The following is a 22,111-nucleotide window of genomic DNA, read 5'->3' on the forward strand; positions in this document are numbered from 1 at the left end:
ATCAGCTCAGTCACCCAGCGAGCCAACAACTAAGTGGAAAAAAACGATATTACAACTGCCCTTTCTACAGATCCCTATATCTTACCTCTTGAGCAATAATCCCGATATCTCACCTCTTGAGCAATTTTGCACTAAATTCAAAGAGAATTTACAGTTGCAGCTTCACCCACACTTGGAGCGATTGAGTCCCACCTGGATAAACTGCAAACTGCTCAATACAACGAGAATAATTTTCCCCAGCTTTGAGAACCTGTTCGCGCTGTAATTCAAATGTAATTAATCTGTTGGCACGGATGCCCGCATCTGAAAACTGTAGGACTAAAATCACAATAGCTGGTGTAGCCAATGATACTCTTTCTGACTCAACCGCAGAGGCTAAGGCTAACCTACCCATTGAAGAAACTAATCAACGGCCATCATGAAGTTTGCAATCAGCCACACCAGAATCCAGTATCAGATCACAAACAAGGAGCATCATCTCCCTAATCAAATGATTATGAAATTGCCACCCTCCTCTAGTACACATGAGGTGCTATTAGCGGGAGTACCTCTCTTACGACAGAACCTAACTGAGTCTTGGACCCAGTTGCAGAATAATTTAGTCCACTGGTTATGTAGATTCAGGTGGTTTAACCTGGAGGAGTGTAATACAATCCTAATGGTACGATGGGGGTGGGCTAACTAGGCACCTCTATAAAAATATTGCCGGAGACTATATTATAGTTAACTTCCAAAATCCCATGTTTGCAAGGAATGTATTGCAACAGGAAAGCTGGGAGCTCTCCCTCACTTAGATTGCCTTGTTACCCCTGTTTTTTTTTTTTTAATAAGCCACTGATGCCTCTTTGTCCGCAAGGTTCTCAGTTCGCTCTGGAGGGTAGGAACAGATTTGTTGACCTAGATGAATTGAATGATTGACTCCTCTGTTGGGAGGCCATTACTCACGAGTTAGAAATTGAGCAAACTGTTCATATCCATGAAAGTGTAATGTTGAAGACAAGATTTACTAAGCATCTGACTACCATGAGGGTCTTTAGCTGGAATGTAGCTGGCCTTCTATCTAAGATGTCCTTGCCAGATTGGCAATTATTCATAAGAGAATATGATATTATATTTTTTCAAGAAACCTGGGCCTCTGACACTGTGACCTATAGTGACTATGAATGTTTTTTAAAACCAGTCATACCATCCAGGAAAGGGTGTGCCTCAGGGGGGTCTATCAACTTTTTTCTCAGTTTGTGACTTAAAGTTAAAGCTTATGCCCAGGAAACACCTGGATGGGATTTTCAAGCTGTGGTCTTGAAGGAACTTCTGTTTTTGCACTTATATAACTACGACTTTTTAAAGACACCAAACACCAAGTACCTTATCTTATTTGATTCTATTGATTTTATTAAGTTAAAGCATTGTAACCCAGGTCAGGAGATGCACTTGGCTTTCGTAGGTGATTTTAACACCAGACTATTTTGGCGCAATGGAGGTGGCCCCAGAGTTTTGCGTGGGTCATATCGATCAGAGAGATGCAAAATTGTCCGCTTATATGTCTTCCCATGACTCGAGTGATGTTATGGAATTAGTAGGGCCGAGTACAAATATTTTACCAACTTTAAGGAGTAGGGGCTGTGCATCTGAATCGATTATGTTTTTATATTGAATGGCTTGATTAATGCCTTAGAGAGGGGTGCAGTATTAGAATCGGATTATGGTAATCACAACTCTTTAGAAGCTGCTTTTTTACTACCAATATCGAAGGAAAAAATATAACTGTTTATCTTAGCAGCGCATTAGCCTCCTCAGATGATCTTAGGCTAGTTTGGCGACTTTGACACCAATAATTGTCTTGATTCTTTAATTAGATGTAACAGCGATGTGTTTCTGAGTAGCCTGGAAATAAAATGAGAGAATGATCTGGTAACATACTCGTTTGTTGCCCTCTGTGAATGTATGAAAAGCGCTCTTTCCAAACCCATTAGGAAAAATCGAGTGACACCCAGATGGATTAATAATGAGTGATCTATTGCCAGTAGGCTCTTGCATATAACTCTTAAAACTAACCCCAGAGACCTCGTTGAAATAGCTGTCTTGCGCAGAACATATAAAACAGCTATTAATAAAAGACGGATTGAAGTCACAGCCCAGTACTGGAAGAAACTAGTTCATGCACCTAACAACAAAGATCCAAGAACTTTCTGGGCAACTGTAACTTCTGTGGGTACGATAAACTGTTGTATGTCCCCTATTAGAAGTCATATTTCTAGTGCAGCCTGGAAGTCCCACTTCTCTAGGATTTATACTCTTAATTCCACCAACCAAGTGCTGAATTGTTCTTGTAATCAAATTGAGTATGTTGTTTACCTTAGGCGAGGTTGTAAAGTCTATCCAGCAGAGTAGTAATGGGAAGGCACCACGTCTGGATGGTGTTCCAGTAGACCTGGTAAAATGTAATGTCGACCTATAGGCGCCCTTATTAACAAATGTTTTGAAAAACTTAGATGATTTTTCTAAGATTATTTTTCTATACCTAGCTCATGGTTTACTTCAACCATCATCCCGATATTTAAGAAAGTCAGTCGCTCGTACCCCAGTTGTTACCACCTAATTTTTCTTATTGACACCTCTGTTAAAATCTTAGGGAGTGTCATCTACAATGGTATCGGTACATGGGCAACTGAAAACTTAAATTTACATAGCTGACAGTATGGCTTTAGGGAATGCGTAGGGACAATTGAGCAAAGTCTTAATCTAAATCTAATTATCAGTAAATACACCGTTGCCAAACGCTGATCATTATACCTCACGCTTATGGACTTGTCCTCATCCGTTGACTGTTTAAAGCGATCAAGGCTGTGCACGTCTCTCTTAGATAAGAGGCTGGGTAAGCACTCGTACATTTTTCAGAGGCTCTCTAAGAGGAAATGAGCGCCAAAATCAGTTATGTGGAAAACAGAGAACTAACAGGAAAATAAAAAATGTCACGAGGTGTACAGCAGGGATGTGCGTGAGCACCCCTGTTATTCATGTTATATACTAGCAAGTTAAGCCCCCATCTAAGCGATGCTTGTTTAGATATTCTGAGGATTGACGGAGCACCAGTGTCAACTTTACTTCTCACAGATGATGCAGTATTGTTTGACCATACGCCTAGAGCATTGCACTCATTCAGGATTGCCTTTACTAGGTTCATGGCCAACCCATAACTCTGTACCAGGTTCTTGCAATCTTACATCATCATGGCATGTGACCCTGAAAGAATCAATGTCACTTTAATGGTACTGGGTGATAAGTGATTGGAAAGAACCAACCGTTTTCTCTACCTGGGGAGCTCATTTGTTTCGTCGGGTTCTTGGACGCCCAATGTAGTGTTGCAAAGGTTCAAATTATCTGGGGCAGTAGGGTACCTTTTTAACATCCTGTGCTTGCCAGGAGGGAGCTCTCTGTTACCACTCCTACAGATCTATAAAACTCAAAGTGTCCGGATCACAACATATGGATCTGAGTTTTGGGGCATTGCAAATAGTGCTGCTATTGATGTCGACGAAAATCATTTCTACACAAAGATTATGTGTGTCCCTCTGACCTGCCCTCCTTATATATGCCATGAGGTGCTCGGGCTCAGCTATTTAGAGGATTATATTAAAATTAGACCTATTTTTTGTGGATTACCATGTGGCGAAATAAGAAAGCAGCTCTGAACCAACCTGTTATCAAAGATTACTTAGCATGCAATGAAGGTCTCCACATCAATTGGCTTGCTCGTGTCAAGGACATTCTTTATGACCTGGGCAAGTCGCAAACTCGCAACTACTTAAGAACCCTTGTTCTTACACACTTTAGGTGGGAAAGATTGCTTTCGTTTCCTTTTAGTACTAGTACAGTTGTGCATTTGTTATGTTTTCCGCCGGGTCACTTTCAGGAGGGCCTGTCTTTGGCATGTCCACTCAGTCCCTGCTACACTTTTTCCGTAAGTTTTATCTGAAAATTTACTTGACAGTTCTTAATGTCGTCTATGGAGAAGTGCAATGTATGACAATATAGATTATCTTTCTATCATCTTCGACAGCTGGAGAAAAAAGAATGCTGTTTTTATGTCGGTTTTTTTTTATCTGACGTCATGAGGCACTATGCACTTTGATTATTTTTTATACGATGGAGCTGTTGTAATGATATACTGTTTTACAATACTCTTATTTGTATTTTTCTTCAAAGTTGTATCATGTATTATGTTTATGTACATTTATGCTTCCAAATATAAGATTTGTGATGATGATGATGATAACTGAGTAAAGAGTGGAACTCGGGGGGGTAGGGGGTGACCTCCACATCAGGGTGTGATATGTGGTGGGCAGAAACATATCGAGCAATCGTTTTTAATCAAGTAGGATAGAGTAGAAAATAAAAGTAGGAAGTGTTTCTCTACACTTAATGCAATTATAAACAATTTCAACATAAAAAAAAAAACACAAAAGGAAGCTCAAGAGCTCTGGTTGACCCCGCTGAGTGGCAATACCTGCTGGTGAATGAGCACTCCAAGGATTAAACGTGCCATGGTAGTGCCCGTTTTTAAGGAAAAATCCTGTTAGAGCAACTAATGAGACATGTTAATGCCTCATAAGAATAGGTTTTACTTCGAGTCGGTCCTATAGATGTAGATTAGGAAGGCAGTACCAAGGAAGCTCTCTCTCTCCTTTGGTAATCGATGGGTAGAGTTTCTCTTCACTCTGACCAGAGCACACAGGAACTCCCCTACCTGTGACGCGTCCTTAAATCTGTTGTGCCACATTCGTTTTACCATGGCCATTGATTGCATTTAGGAAAAGCCGGTGGTTGAATGTAGGGGGCACCGGCACTCACTTTTGGGATCATGACGCTTTTTTTCATCATCACAATTTGACCACAGATAAAATGGCGAAAGAAGGGAGTGAAACAGTAGAAAACAGTGGCAAAGTAAGAAAGCCACGATGAAAAAGAACCTGCAGGCTGCAAGTGTGAGGTAAAGAGGCATGAAATGTTGGGTTGTGGAAGAATGAAGCATAACGCAGGCTTAGTATTTACCAACACTGTCATTAGGCAGCACCTTCATCCAGCTCCTAAGAAACCCCGGGGTTCCTGCATTTATTTATGTATTTATACAAATTAGGTACCTTGTTGGCACAGTCTCTTTGAACAACATTTGTTTTTACCGCCCTCTTTCTCAATACCCCTACTGGCTGGTAGGTATGGAACCTAACCCTGCAGTTACTTTCTTCTGATCTTTGATGGCAGGAGAGTCATAAGCAAGCTTTAGATGACAAGATAAAACCTTCACCAAAATTTTGGTTCGCAGCTATGTCTGACACGTTTGAAGCTTATTCCAACTTCTAAAACAATAGTTTACAAAACATTTAATACAATGTATACATGAACGTTTAAAGAACTGCAATTAGCATGAAATACTTACAGATCTCTAATATTTACTTACGTATACAGGGAGTGCGATCACCATACCTACAGCTGGCTTCAATGCAGGAAGGCGATTACATGTTCCAGCTTACTGTCACTGACTCAGTCGGACAGCAGTCAGCAGCACAGGTGACAGTAATCGTTCAGCCTGGTACGTATAATACGAAGTGTGAAACCCAGGTGACTATATAACCCACTGTCATAAAATGTCTTTAAGGGTCTGCGGAGGTTTTGGGGATCTTCCTTCTTAATCCTGTTTGTCATTTTACCTTGTGAAGCAATCACAAGAGCGTTGCTGATGCAAAATACCTGACGGAGAAGCAACTCATACCATCCTTAGTGGACCTTGGTCTTTGATATTTAGTCCACAATATTCTTGTATGACAATATTTCTGTTTCGTATTCAGCAGTATAATCCTAAATAGCACAAGCAATTATTTTTTTCCCAAGTGGAAAGACCATTCCACAGAGTTGGATCAGGCAAGAGATTTTCTGTCGACCATAATCTTGGATGGAACATCGGGAGCGCCATAAATGCTGGGTAGGATTAATGTAACTAGACACAAATAAAATAATCTTATGCTTTTTAGGAGGATTGCTGCATACCTTTGAGTTCTATTAGAAGCTGAAGGTTAACCCCAATAGGGGGACCTTAAATGCTGTGAATACGTAACATGTGCAGTGTGAGTCTGTCCCCACTTTGGTAGGTCTCCTTAGAAGATGGATAGATGGTCTAGAAGAACAGACTGGGGGGCGAGGGTGAGTTTTATTTAGATCTGACAAACACAGTTTTACACAAGTTTAGGTCTGCCTGTGGTTAAATATCTCCCAGTTTGTTCACCTCAATAGTTACAAAAAGCAGTCTTACAGAAGTGGGAAGTGGGTCATCAAGTGACAGGAAACCTGGATAAGGCCATCCATCCGTACGCGAAGCGTAAGCCTTAAAGGCTGGAATTCATGCAAAATGTGGGTTCCAAAATGGTAGAATGCACCCTTCGGGTGACCTAGAACCAGTTTTGTATTCCTTGTATTAAGAGCTGCTTGCTGGAGCCGCACACGTGTTAGTGTTTGGGTTATTCAGGCATGTGTATACCATAAATCATAAGGTTCTTCACTGAGCTCTGGTGCAGACTGTTTAAGCATTTAATGATGGTCTTCTCTCCTTTTTTCTGGATACTACCAATATTTTGGATCCCTTCCTGTTGTGTCCATTATTTTATTTTTAACTCATACTTGAGCTACCTACTCTGTTTCATATCCTAAACCCCAGTCTCTTATCTTTGTACTGGGTTACCAGACACCTCCTTAAGTTGACGGCTCAGAACTTTAGTTTTTACAAACATTTTCTGTTAGTCTGTTAGTCTTCTGTTAGTCTGTTCGCACCATCACAGAAAATTGCTTTTCCAGGCACTGTTTATTACTTATGTGCATCCTATGTGAAATACTGAGAGCTTCAGTTAGAGAGTATTCCACTTATGGAAGACAATACCCAAATCCACCCATTACTCTCAGGATGGAGAATTGTCAGCTGAAGCAAATGTTGTTGACTTATTTTTTAAACTGAATGAACAGCAGTGTGCTCTATGACCCTCTTGATTCCAATGCTACTGTGCCATAACATAATACAGTGTACAAAAGCAAGAGCCTTGAACTCAATATGGATTCTTATCAAAACAAAACATCCAAGTGCAAACCCAGCACAACAGACCTACTGGTCACCTTACATCAGTGCCTCCCGAACAGGGGGAAGCAAACACCTCACTAAAGCCCAAATGCATGTTAAGACCGCCCTATACCACCGCACCTCTCCAGTGACCCAGAGATGCAGATGCAACAATATTCCAGCGTGCTTGGGTGTACAGACCCCCACCCTCTCACCGGAGCTTCTACCTTCTTCCCATCAATAACTTTGTGCAGTGCCATTTGTACAGATTGTTTTCTTTAGGTTTTTCCAAGGTATTTCAAGAGTTGTTTAGAGGAATGAAAAGAGTGCAATTATTTGTAGAATTCTACCCTGTTCCATAATTTCGATGTAGAGGAGCTGGACCTGGTGCTAGTAATGTGACATGCAGATTGGAGAGCAATTGGTTAGCTGTTCTAAAGGATAAATGATGCGCGGCATGTTGCCTGATGTGCTTAGCATGCTGGTGTTGCAGCGGAAACGTGGAGGAACTCTTCTTCCAGCCTCCGGTTCAGAAACCACTGTTTACTGGGTGAAACACCATCACAAACTCTCACCCCTCGAGGTCGAGCAGATCTTTGGACTTGGTGAAGGAGGTAGTAGTCAGAAACATTCAATCACAAATCAATGACAATTTACAATAAACAACTTTAGACACCATGAATAATTCAACACAAAATCAAACTCCAAACCGAATAAAGTTTCAAAGCTTTATTGCAATCCCCAAATCAATGTCAGGTGAATGACACGCAAACCCAAGTTACAAACATATATAAAAACCATAGGCTGAACAAAACATCTGAAAAGATTCAACCTACTAAACATCAATAATGTTAGACACTCCAAAATAATTATGTAGATTAGCAACAACACAATATGAACATTATTATTACAATTTGAAGCAGATGATGGTGACATCAATAAATCATCAAAATACAGTATTTAACAATCTATCTCAGAGCTGGGACATTCCTAATGATAACCATAATTGTGACTTGCTTGTGTGACAACAGGATAACGCATGCGGGCAAAAGCAAAAATAAAGAAGGCAAAAATAATTTGGAAAACATCTAACTAGGTTAACTAACTATAAAAATATGCTGGTAAGTGACTAAGCAAAAAGGAAAGCAAGAAACCACATTTAGTTATATTTCTCCTCATGGGACAGCAGACGGTGTTGATTCATCAAGCAGAGCATTCACTATCTTCTGGTGTCGGTTGGCAGCAGCATCAGGACAGTGCAGAACACAAGCCGCACATAGGACAATCAGCAGTTTAGAATTAGTTAGCCTTATTAGTAATGAACCACATATCAGAATAGGGCAGTGAAGACCATGATGAGAAAACTCATCAGGTGACTCAAAGAAGACAGACTGTGAGAGCAAACTCAAACTGGGTTCTAGACAGCTACAAGGCAGCAGGAGAACTAACTCCAAGAAAGTTCTAAAGGGATCTGATCAAAGTTCTTCACTAATAAAAATAAACAAAATGCATTTGATTGGTCTTTCCAGTGGGCACACTCTGGGCGTTGATTTCAGTATCCAATCATTGTAGATGGCACCACCAAGTTCTGATACATGCAGAAATCGTCACAGCAAATGTCCTTTGTTTCTTACTATAACTTCACATGGTTCAGCTAAAATATTAAATTTTCTAATAATCTGCGACTAACATTACCTCTCCCATGGCACATAATAAACTAAGCTAATATTCTTTCACATAAGCTTCATGAATCTTCCTGTGCAATTCAGCAGCTAGAGAAAATACAATTAATACATCAATAAAACTATAGCGCACCTTTACATTTTAAATCAAACATGCAAAGCAAATGATTTCATTTGAAACATTATTCATGTAATGTCAAAGCAAATGAAATGTGTATTTATTTTTCTGAATATCTTAAGTGCATTTAATTTAAAAAAACGTAAAGTGAAAAATACATTTAATTTCTACTGTTTCTACCTAAAAATAATACTTTCATGTCAATATATTATTAATAATTCACTCAAATATAAATGCAAAATGTTTTCATGTTAAACATAGTGTCAGAAATATAAAAGATAAGCACAAATGTCCACCACAAATTACATTTGCACATTTTCATTTCTGGTATTTTCTCAGTCAGGCTTTTAAAACTGCAGATTTATTAGTTGCCATATGCTGCATTTATGCCACTAATTAATTAATAAAACATGATCTCTCTCAATCCCTCCTCTGGCGGCAATCTATGCCATCACAACAGGATTATTCTAATTTGCAATGAGACAAGTCAAAACCTTGTAGTTTGATAACACATATGTCTAGGTTTGAGATAATTGTCAAATCTCTTCCTTGACTGATAATACCTGTTTCGCATATTTTCTATTTTCATCTCTTCCCTCCTCTGTTAATTCAGTGCCCTTTGTTTCTTCCAGAAATTGTTAGCTTTGTAAAATCCAAGTGCACAAATTATGCACAGTGTCACAATCAATAAACATTTAGGATCATCTTCACAAAACCGCGTCCCAAGTTACCAAACCAAGATGCTGCCTTAAAAAATCCTTCACCTACTGTTCCCCAAAATGTTTTCTCTTTTGGATCACTTAAGTCATTTTTCAGACTTGCCGGGTAGCAGTTTGAGCTGGACTGTTCCCATGGGGAGCAGCGTCAAGACTGATTTGTATATGGCTGTGTCCAAGCTAGAATGGCGTGACAAAAACAATGGATTTAACCCAGATCTGTGACTGGGGATGAATGTTTTATTTATTCAGCATTCGGTCCATCATCTGTTCTTTTTTGCATTTTTCCCTCTGATTGGGAAGGGTATGCCCAGATGTTGGTCCCTGCCCACTATGCCTTTGGATTCAAGCTAGCCTGTCTGATTGAGGGTGATACCCTGAAACGGGTCATAGGATGCTTGGTTCTGGTCCAGGGAGGACCTAGCCATGCAGTTTGGGCTGGACTGTTCTCATGAGGAGCAGGGTCAAGACTGATTTGCATATTGCTAAGTCTGAACTGGAATGGCATGGCAGGCAATAAAACAATGGATTTATACAAGATCTGTGACTGGGGTTAATGTTTATTTTTGTTCAGCTCCGCCCATCATCTGTACTTTTTAAAAATTTTTCACCCTAATTGGGAAGGGTATGCCCAGACATGGGACCCATCCTTGCTATGCTCCTGGATTTAAGTTAGCCTGGCTGATGCGGGGTGACACCATGTAACTGGTCCCAGGATGCCAGTTTCTGGTTCAGGGAGGACTTGGCCTGGCAGTTTGGGTTGGATTGTTCCTAGGGGGAGCAGGATCAAGGCTGATTTGCCTATGGCTGGCTCCAAAGTGGAACGGCATGGTGGGCAAAAATACGATGGACACAGATCTGAGACTGTGGGTGAATGGTTGATTTGTTCAGCATTCTGTCTATCATCAGTTCTTTTTACTTTTAGAAAGTTGGCATTTTCTTGCCTTAGCCAGTTGGACCTACAGCCTGTCTCTGGTCACATGACTAGGTGCAGTTGGCATTATCACCGTTTTGTACTATATATATGTAGAAATGTCAAGAAAATATGGTGGAGAAAATAGTTGGCATTTGGGCTTTGTGTATTCCTCCTAGACAGCCATACACAGTGGGAGCTTAAATGTGACTAGATGGGCCATCACCGGCTCGATGGGAGTAAGGAGCTGGTTCCAATCTCACTTACACCTGAAAAGGTTGTGTCCTGTCTCCACACAAAGAGCTTAACAACGCTGCATTGTCACTTCAGCCAGCGTGGAGCCAGAGCAGGGGGTAGCAGGGATTTTCATGCCCTTCAAAGATACTGTGTAGAAGCCTCTCCCACCTTCCACAACCAGGCCACCAGTGTATAAAAGAAGGACTTCAGACACCACCACTTCAGTATACTTCTGGACCTGTGGATACTCTGCCAGGAAGAAGTACTGCTGTGCTGCTGAATGGAGTGCCACTTTGCTCAACTGGTATTCTGAAAGAGCTGCTGTACTGCTGCTGCCCTCTTGCCTGGGGAAGAACCAGACCTGCAACTTCATCTTCAGCTCAGGACCCCAGAGTGACTTAAATGCCTAGTCTGCTAGTCTCCTGTTCTGAACATCAGGGACATAACAGGCTTCTGCCCTATCCTGGACCCATCTTCAGCAAGTTAATGAACTCCAGGAGATGTCTCTCAGGTCCTTGTCCCATGGTGTGGTTCTTGAGCTCTTAAATTAAAGCTTTTGGGCTCTTTGTGATTGTGAATGGGCTCCTTTGAACCACAACTGTATCGCTCACACTGAAAATCAGTGTAAGGTACTGCCAGCGCATCTTTTCGCCCAGCAAGAATCGTTTGCTCCGCAGGACCGATAACACAAGGTATAAGCCTGTCTGTGATGCCAAGCCTGCTTCTTGCACCATTCTGATCACCATCAGCAATGTACTCCATGCTCCTGCGTCTTCCTTGCGAACAGGACTCTTAGCTCAAAACTTAAGAAAGTAAACCTTCAGCAGGACTAATCTGAGACTGTTTTAACGCAGGTGGCTTGAACTTTTGACTTTGACCCGGGTTTGGAACTTTGTGCTCTTAGGTGCTATATTGCAGTTTATTCTTTAAAAAATCATGACTACGGTTCTACTGATTGGATCTTTGTTTTTTGGTCTTGTTGTATTTATAAAATTTTGCTCTATGTTCCTACGCTGGTGTAGGATACTTTTGGTTTGGGGTTTTCATTGTTTTACTGTTTGAAGTGTTGCAAAAGTACGTTACACATATCTTCTACATTAAGCCTGACTGCTCTTTGCAAGATAGCAGGGGGTGAGCACAGGTTAATTTGGGGATTACTTATGCTTACACTGAACAGGATTGTGGTTGCTGCTTGACCAGGACTCACACCATAGTCAACCAACAACTCAAAGTCTAACATTGGTGATCAGCGGTGAGGACTTGTGTAATGACGGCAGGAAACAGCGTCGTAGTAATGCGGTAAGCTTTTATTCACGGAGCTCTCCTCTAACGCGGTGTCTTCTTCCCCGGTCAGCAAGCAACTCCCGGGCGGAAGAATCACCGCTAACATTCTAGGCTCGCGGCAACGATCGCACATCGTAGCCGCGAGCCACATCATAACACATCCCCCATCGTTGACACCCACAAAAGGAACCACAAATAACAACTGGAAAAACTATAACAACATAATAGATAACAAGTTAAAAACAAAGAAAAATCTATACACAAAGTAATTATCCTAACAATAGGCTTTAAGTAACATAGTCATTCAAGAACCCTGGAGGTCTCCTACATCTAGTAGTCCTGGGAAACCCCACAGTTCTAGGCGACACCACACTTGGAACACAAGTAGAAGCTCCCATGGAATCTGAGCAGGTAACAGGAGCGTCAATAATCACTTCACTCCTGCCAACCGCAGCATCGCCATTTCCACCATCAAACTGTTTCCTCTCGCCACCACTAGAACCGTTCAGATCTTCATCTTTCATCAACATATAACCACTACAATCATCACCCCTCCTTGCACATCCACCCTCCAACGCAGAGGAAAATTTTGCGACACGCCTGAAATTCCAACGTTGACCATTATCAAGCAAAACATGCCACCTGTGAACCTGAAGAACTCTAAACGGACCTAAGAACTTGCTAAACCCCTGTCTCGCTCTACCAGATTTGATTTTTACCCAATCACCTGGTTTAATTCTCTCATTGTCATCCCCTGTCTCATTGGCTGAGTCTCCATTGAATGCGCCACCACCACCCAACAATCTCTCCATCCATGCAGGTCTGAGTTTACTGACAGGTTTCCTACCCCTCATATCAACAAACGGTACTCTGCACGACGTTGTATTTTCTGTAGTTCGATATCCCCACACCAATTCTGAAATCACCGAACCAGCATCCAAACCATTTACCACAGCCAATTGCAGACCACTCTTAAACATGCGATTAGCTCGTTCCACAATACCATTAGCACGAGGATTGTATAACGCTGTGCGGGCATGCCTTATGCCACACGAGTTTAAAAACCCTTTCATCTCCACAGACGTTAATTGTGTGCCATTATCAGTAATCAACACTGACGGAAAACCCTCCTCAGAGAAAATTTCTCTCAGTACACTTATGGTAGCAGATGTCGTAACCTCTCCCATAAACTTGACAATAAGCCATTTGGAGTACACATCCACCATAACCAAGGCAAAATTCCTTCCTCTGCCAATGCCAGACAAAGGTCCAATAAAGTCCAAACAAACACTATGCCAAGGTTTGCCAGGATCAGTTATATTTCCACTAACTGACTGCTCTCCCACTCTCAACCGTTTCTCACTCTGAATGCACTCAGAACATCTTTCTACCCATCTCACCACATCATCGTCCATACCAGGCCACCAAAATTCCATTTTCAACCTTCTCTTGGTAATCGTTTGACCAAGATGACCCTCATGTGCAATATCAAACAAGCGCTTGCGCACCCCCATAGGCGGAACAACTCTTTCACCCCGCAGGATCATTCTTCCATCAACTTCAGAAAGCTCATCCACAACCTTATTGAAAGGCCGTACAGATACCGGGAGAGTACTATCTCTCCTCCCGCCTTTCCTTATTAAATCTACGACCCGCAACAAGACATCATCTGCTTTCATAGCCAAATCCCAGTCAATTTCCTTCACTGCTCCTTTACACCAATGCATAACCTCACCCACTGACGCAACGACTCCCTCTTGTTCATGCTCCAATACATTGTCACCATCCACTGTCTGCCACTCAAGAGCCAGACGAGAAAGACAGTCCGCTTGCACATTCTTCCAACCTGGAATGTACTCAATCTCGTAATTAAATTCTTGCAAACGGGACGCCAACCTAGCCAATCTCGCTGACCCTTTACCAGTCCCACCTGGTGACAATATCTTCAGCAATGGTTTATGATCAGAACGCAATGTGATGGTACTACCCCATATATATGTGCGAAAATATTCCACACCCCACACCGCAGCCAGAGTTTCACGCTCAATGACAGCGTAATGTCTCTCAGCAGAAGACAAAGTCCGAGAAGCAAAGGCAACCGTCTTCTCCACCGACCCATGCATTTGAGATAAGACGGCCCCAATGCCCACAGCACTCGCATCCACCGTGATTATTGTTCTTCTCTTTGTGTCAAAAGGCACTAAAATGCCAGCGTTGCATACATCATCCTTAATCAACTGAAAACATTGGTATTGCTCTCCTCCCCAGACAAAACTAGCCCCTTTGCGCAAAAGTACTTTTAGGCATTCTGTCTTGCTAGCAAAGTTCTTTACAAATTTGGAATAGTACTCAATCAATCCCAAAAAAGATCGTAATTGATCCTTGTCTTTGGGTGCTGGAGCCGACCTAATTGCCACCAACAGATCTTTTTTTGGTTTTACACCTTCTTGCGACAGTGAGTGTCCAAGATACTCCACCTCTGTCATCAAGAATTGACACTTCTCACGGCGCAAAGTCAAACCAGATTGCAATAATCTGTCTAATAACATCTTCAAAGTTATATTATGGTTCTCAATAGTTTCACCAAACACTAGAATGTCATCTTGGAAAAACAAGATATTGTCCAACCCCTTGAAAATTTGGTTCATCATCCTCTGGAACACACTGGCGGCAGACGCCAGACCGAACGGCATTCGTGTGAACTGAAATGTGCCCTCCATGGTGATGAAAGCAGTGAGGCCCTTCGAATCAGGATGAAGTCTAATCTGATGGTATGCGTGCTTCAAGTCCAGTTTTGAAAAGTACTTAGCACCCTTCATCAGTAGGACCAATTCATTAATGTTTGGCAAGGGAAAATTGTCTGTAACAATCATCTGATTTAGCCCTCTCAAATCCACACAGAACCTCAACTTCCCATCTCTCTTCTTAGAAATTACTACAGGTGACAACCATGCTGAGGCCTCCACTGGTTCAATCACCCCACTATCTAACATTTCATTCAAGAGTTCCTTTACCCCCTCTCTCACCGAGATTGGAACCTTTCTAACCTTGTGCTGCACAGGAACAGCACCGGGCTTCAACTTAATCTCGTGAACATAATCTCTCAACTCTCCCATCTCCTCTCTGAATACTCCTTTAGCCCCATTCAGTATACTAGCAAGGGAAACATCTTCGATTGCAGCTACCTGACTAGGGGCACACGGATTGATGACTATGCGAAGATCATACTGGTGTTGCCAACCTAAAATAGGCGGACCTGATTCTGCCACATACACTTTGCCTAAGATCTTTCTCCCCTTGAACCCTATTTCAGTGAGCATATAACCTACGATGTCTATCTGTTCGCCCTGATACCCACCAGGATTAATGTCCTTTGGCAATAGTCTTGTTGAAGGCCACAATTTGAAAAATAAATCCTTAGGAACTATTGTATATAAAGAGCCAGAATCCACCATTAGCTCCACAGACACATTCTTAACCATAAATTCTGCCTTAGGTCTCTGCATCCTTTCTGCTCTCACCCCTGCTACATCCAACCCAGAAACACACAACACCCTTCCGAATTTATCACCAACGGTCACTTCGCCTGAGACATCACCAACCATGGCCACCTTTCCCTTTGAATACTCTTTTTCCCTACATACCCTCGCAAAATGCCCCTTGCGCCCGCACCTTCGGCACTCTTTCCCTAGGGCAAAGCAATTCTTGGACTCAGAGGTATGGTACCTGCTCCCACACTTGTTGCACCTCCCATTTTTAGATCCACTAGGTCTTTCCCAGGATGATTTACTCGTCACAGCCACATCACCCTGAACAGAAGATACCTCTTCAGAAGCCTTAACTTCTCTCCTCTCCATTTGTTTCATACAAAACTCTGACTCCTCAACCACCTTCGCAATTTCTATAGCATCCTTCAGCTTGGGATCCTTCGCTGCCCACAATCTTTCCTGCATTTTCTTACTCCTACACTGCACTATGAGCTGGTCCCGAATCAACTCCTCTGTCATCGCCCCAAATCTGCATTTGATTGAAAGCTCTCTTAAACGAGTGACAAACTCGTCCACAGATTCACCATCCCTTTGAGGTTGTGTGTAAAACTTAAATCTTTGCATGACTACATTCTCAGTCTTGGCAAACCTTATTTCTAGTCTCCGCCTTGCTTCTAAAAATACATCATCTATGGGTTGACCAGACTGATCAACAGCTTTAGGCAAGTACTTGAAGACATGCTGACCTTCATTGCCTAGGGAACTAAGTAAGATAGCTTTTTTCCTACTTGACGAGAATCCTAACCCGTCTAAGGCTTCAAGGTAATTATCGAATATGTCTATCCACTCCTCCCAAAGTATTGGCGGATTTCCAGATTGCACCAAAAATAAAGGTGGAGAGTGCACAGCAGCGGTTGACATTTCCATTGTGTGAACCTGTGCTCAGTCTCTGTAAAACACAAATTTGACGGTACGTTCCAAAGAAACTCAAAAAAAAAACACCCAAATCAATGTTCCAGGTATTTTCCAGAATAACACAATGTAGCAAACAGCAGGTAACAGGTGTGCCTATCACCGTAGAAGATACTTGTCCATGCAGTTCGTCGTGGCCAAAATCTATTTTGATTGAAGTTTTCCCAACACTCTAAGATGGCCGCCACAACACATAGTAGTTCGACGTATGCGCAAAGCAATTGAAAGAGAGTATTCCCAACTCTCTAAGATGGCCGCCACCAGTTTTCTATGACGTCAACGCGACGTTGCCATGACAGCAAATCAACAGCGCTGACATTACCGAGGCCGATGCAGTTGTGTCGCCAAATCCCAGCCGGACTGCAACTTATAAATACTCTCGTTGATTAAACTATCGCTGGGAAGGCATAAACGCCACTCGTTATACCGCGTCTTTGATCCCACAACAAAAGCGGATCACAATGCAACGTTCGCGGCATCCGCGTTAAGAGGAAAGCAATCTGCTTGCTGACATCCTCGTCGCCAAAAGTGTAATGACGGCAGGAAACAGCGTCGTAGTAATGCGGTAAGCTTTTATTCACAGAGCTCTCCTCTAACGCGGTGTCTTCTTCCCCGGTCAGCAAGCAACTCCCGGGCGGAAGAATCACCGCTAACATTCTAGGCTCGCGGCAACGATCGCACATCGTAGCCGCGAGCCACATCATAACAACTTGCTACAACACTCCTTGCATGCTCCGCAAGATCTTCAAGTGGATTCCCGTCGAAACCAAGAAAACGGTCACCCACGCCCTGGTCAGCAGCCGTTTGGACTACGGAAAAGCACTATTTGCTGGAACAATGACCAAACTCCAGACGAAGCTGCAATGAATCCAGAACGCATCCGCCTGCCTCATTCTGGACGTTCCACGCCGCAACCACATCTCACCCCACCTCAGAGACCTACACTGGCTACCCGTATCGAAGAGGATCACCTTCAAACTCCTCACCTACGCACACAAAGCCCTCCACAACACAGGCCCAGCCCACCTCAACGACAGACTCACCTTCCACACTCCCACCCGGCATCTTCGCTCTGCCAGCCTCGCCCTCGCCTCCGTCCCCCGCATCTGCCGCACCACTGCCGGAATAAGATCCTTTTCTCACCTCGCTGCCAAGACTTGGAACTCCCTACCGCTCCACCTACGCCAGACCCAGGACCTCCTGACATTCAGGACGCTTCAAGACATGGCTCTTCGACCAGCACCCCCCCAAGCGCCTTGATACCCTAACGGGTGAGTAGTGTGCTCTATAAATCTCATGATTGATTGATTGATTGATTGACTTGTGTTTGTACAGTGCCTTACAGTGATTTGGTGTATAGTACCAGCCCATACCCAAGACCAGTTTGAGTTTTAAATTCTCCTTGATTGGCTTCCTTTTGTCCTTTAAATTTACCCTAATTCCTTCTACTGGACTGTCTGATCCCATATCTGCAGCAATGGAGTTTGAGCTAACCATCCTGGAAGGCTACACATTGGCTGAACTTAAACAATTTGGCCAGGATAGGGGACTCTAAATGAAGAAAGGCACAAAAAATGTGCTGGAGAATGTTCTGAGAGCCTGGACCGAGGTCCACCAGTTGATGACAGCCTCAGAGGAGCAGGAGGATGATGATGTTATGGATGATCAGGATCAAGACCAGGACATCAGCCCTGAATGCAATCTTCAAAGGAGGGGGAGGATCAATCCCTTGAGTTGGATCCCCCTACCAGAGAAGGAAACAGTTTCATCACATGCTCTGTCCCCAGATGAGCTGGCAGACAGGAAGGCAGAGAGGGAGTTTCAGCTGCAAATGACTAAGTTGAAAATGGAGGAGAAAAGTTGCTACCTGCTCATGAGCTGAGTTTGAAAGAGCTGGATTTTAAAGCCAGGCAGACCGTTCCAGCAGTGATGGTGGCAGCAATTCTACAGTGTCTGACAGAGACAGAAAGGTCCGCATCCCCTAGAATCTGGTGGTCAATTATGTGGTGGGAGTTGAAATTGACAAGTCGTTTTCTGCCTATGAGGTAGTCCGAAGGGTTCACAAGATCCCAGAAGAGCATCAAGGGGGTGGTGTGTGGAAACACATGCCTACACTGGGACAGGACACACTTCTTACTTTAGAGGGTGGCGACCAAACGAGGTACATTGCCATGAAAGCTATCTTGATTGCTAAGTTTGGACTGACCTCTGAAAATTACAGCCAAAGGTTCAGAGAGAGTCAGAAGCTCCCCAACCAGTCCTGGGTAGATTCTGTGGACTGCTCCAGAAAGGCACTGGATGGCTTAGTAGGGGGCAGCAAAGTTAATGACTACACTTGGCTGTAATATCTAATTTGAAGAGAGCACATGCTCAGTATTTGCTTTCCAGAGCTGCACCAACACCTAGATGACAGCAAGCTGACTGACCCCAGGACAATTGCTGAGGAGGTGGACCTCCCGGCCAATATCCGGTATCACTCCCAGAAGGGTGGTTAGGGGTTCCACCAGAACAAAGAGGGGGGAGAAAAACTTAAATATACAAAGTTCTCTAAATGCCCCCAAAATAATTGCCAAGGGAGTAGTTTTTTTACAAGCAGACAGGAGGTTTGTACCCCAGTGCACAAAGTGCTACAAGTATGGACGCTCCAAAGGTGACTACAGATGTCCCAAGAGGGAACAGCTCCCCACCAGTGGGCAGACATCTGGGTTGGCGAGTGTGGCGAGGTAGTCCCAATTAATCTTAGGGAGCAGACAGCGACAACCCTAGTTTCCCTGAGTGATAAGGAGATGGTGCAAAATCCCATATGCCTCCAAATACTTCTAAGTACAGGCAGTGTGTTACCATCAGTGGGCAACGGGTGAAGGCTCTGAGGGACACAGTAGCGAGCATGACTGCTGTGAAGTGTCAGCTGGTGTCCTCAGAGGAGGTCCTCCCTCACAAATTCCACCAAGTCATAGGCACCGACAGTCGTGAGAGCCATCTACTGGTGAGTCTGGTTCCCCTTGAGTAGGAGGTTTTCAGTTTCTCTAAAAGTAGCTGTGAGCCCTGCCATGCCTATTGATTGTCTGATGGGCAACCACCTGGAGCTCACTATGCAGAGGGAGGTAAAGCTCAGGTCAAACCTGGAGATGTTGGGATTTCCTGAATGGGTATTTATGCACAAGAGCTCCATGGCTGTCAAGGAAGGAAGGCAAAGGGCATCTGGAGCATGGAACCTAATCCTGAGGTTCCCATGGTCGACTTTGACTGTGCACCTGAGGCAACTGGGGAGGACACTGCTGGTATGACCGAACTGCCTCAACTTGCTGTTTGGCAAGTTAAGTGTTGGCCCACCAGGGAGGAATTCTAAAAGGCATAGAAAGAGCGCCCACTCTAGAGAACCTAAGGCAACAAGCTGAGGCCCAGGCATCTGGTGACACCTCTGGAGGTCACCTGAAGTATTGGGAGAATGACATCCTATATAGTAAGCCTAAGGTTCCTGGCTCTCAGCAGCCTATGAGCTGGTGGTCCCACTTTGTTACACAACCTTCCTATTGGGTTTGACTTATGGCGTACCCCTGGCAGGACATCTGGAGCAAGATAAGACTTTTTCCAGGCTTGTTGCCCACTTCTATTGGCCCCAGATCAAGACAGTCTCAGATGCATTCTGTAGGTCCTGTGCCAGGCCATTGGGAAGTCAGGTAAAAAAGCTCAAGAGACCCCTGACCCATTACCTGCCATTGGCACTCCCTATGAGATGGTAAGCATCAACATGATTGGTCCCTTCGACCTCAAGACAGATTTATCTCATCATCCTGGTAGATCTTAGAAATTGGTTCTCTGCTTGGTAGAGGTATTCACACTGTCCATGTAGGGACCACAGTCCTAGTAAAAGTAAGTCAGATACACAACTTATATTAACCTGTGCTCACCCTCTGGTAGCTTGTCACAGAGTATGCAGGCTTAACTTAGGGGGCAATGTGTAAAGTGTTTGTGCAACACTTAAAACTGTAAAATAGTGAAAACATCACACGAAAATAATCCACACCAGGTTGTAAAAATAGATCTTAATTTAATGAACAAAACAAGACCAAAAAGGCAAAAATCTAATAAGTAGAAGTTGACATATACATTTTTAAAGGATAGCTGCAATTTAGTGTTTAGAAACTTAAAGTACCAACCAGGGCTATCTGGTCGTGCTAGACCGGGTTAAATCCAAAGTTCAGGCCGACCGCAATGGAGTGTGGGCCAGCTACAGGGATCAGCTTTGTCCTGCTGAAACAGTACCTTGGATCGAGGGTTTTGTCGAGGATCTGGTGTGAGAAGCAGGGAAGGCGCCGTCCGGGGATGTGTCATTGAGCCTCACGGTCATCGGTCCTTAAGCAGTGGTGTGGCATCGAACCTCTTTGCGATGAAGGTGAGGCGTCTTCATTGAGGCAGGCAGCTGGCAATGCGTAGGTGATACTCAGAGGCAATGGACATGCTTTGAGCTGGAGCTGCACATTCATCCATGTGCAGCCCTTGTCCTCAGCGGCGATGCATCAGTATTGAGGAAAGATGTGGTGGTTCCGATTGGCGCAACAGTGGTCATGCATCAGCATCCAGAAGTGTACTGATTTGGTGAGGTTTGGAGTTCAGTACGTATATTCAGTTGTGCCTTTGAAGTGGGGGAGCCTTCAAAGATAGGCCTTTGAAGTGTGCAAAGTCCCTTCCCTGGCTCTAGACACACTACAGGCGGTTATGCAACCCTTTGTGAGGGCTCAGGACCCAGCCTATTCAGGTGTGTCAGCTCCTCCCTCCCATCCTGCTGAGGATGACCCATCAAGATACCAAAGACCCATCAGGCTGTGAATGGTGCAACAGGCACACTTGTACTGCTTTATGTGTGGCTGTGTAGAGGGTTTAAACAAGAGCCCAGGTGTCAACTACCCAGATCTTTGTTCAGAGACAGGCAAACGCACAGAACGGTTAAAGTAAGAAAATGGCAGCTTTCTAAAAGTGGCATTTTCAGACTTGCAACTTAACATCCAGCTTCACCATAAGTTGTGATTTTAAATTGCGAGTCCAGCAACACCAAACTCGAAATATATCTATCTGGTCCCAAGTTAGAATGACACTTTTAGAAGGCTAACCCAATGTTACCCAATGGGAGTGATAGGCCTTGCATTAGTGAAAAAGGAATGTAAGAGGTTTTCACTACCTGGATAAGTAAAACTAAATCATACATGCCCAACTTTTTAATATACAGCACCCTTACTTTGGGGACGTCCAGGGCCTACCTTAGGGGTGACCTACATGAGGTGGCGGCTGGTGAGTTTTGAAAGTGGAGGGGTGTAAAAGTTGGGGATGAGTGTAATGTGGCGAGTGAGCAAACAAGCCCAACTGAGAAAATGTGGGCTGGCCCAAGGTTGTTTTTTTTTTTTTAAATAAAGAGTGGTACTACTGAGATGGGAGGAGAGGATATAGTGTGAAGGGGACATTTTGCAGAGAGAATGTGCAGGCACAGGAGGAGAAAGCGTTAGAAGGAGGGGACTATAAAGGGGAAATGAAGATGAGAAAAAGCACAAGTTTGAGGAGGAGAGGGGCGAACAGAAAGGAAGGAGAAGTGTGAAAGGTTGAA

The 22,111-nt window shown here is 43.6% G+C and overlaps 1 protein-coding gene across 1 annotated transcript in view; it reads left to right on the plus strand.

Moving 5' to 3' along the window:
* Positions 1–22,111, plus strand: part of KIAA0319 (KIAA0319 ortholog) — a 562,397-nt gene that overhangs the window by 310,946 nt on the left and 229,340 nt on the right. The window contains exon 11 of the mRNA XM_069218755.1: positions 5,467–5,590. Within this exon, the coding sequence (XP_069074856.1) occupies positions 5,467–5,590 (124 nt within the window). The remainder of the gene's footprint in view (positions 1–5,466; positions 5,591–22,111) is intronic.

Source organism: Pleurodeles waltl, chromosome 2_1 (assembly GCF_031143425.1).
Source record: "Pleurodeles waltl isolate 20211129_DDA chromosome 2_1, aPleWal1.hap1.20221129, whole genome shotgun sequence".
NCBI classification, from domain to species: domain Eukaryota; kingdom Metazoa; phylum Chordata; class Amphibia; order Caudata; family Salamandridae; genus Pleurodeles; species Pleurodeles waltl.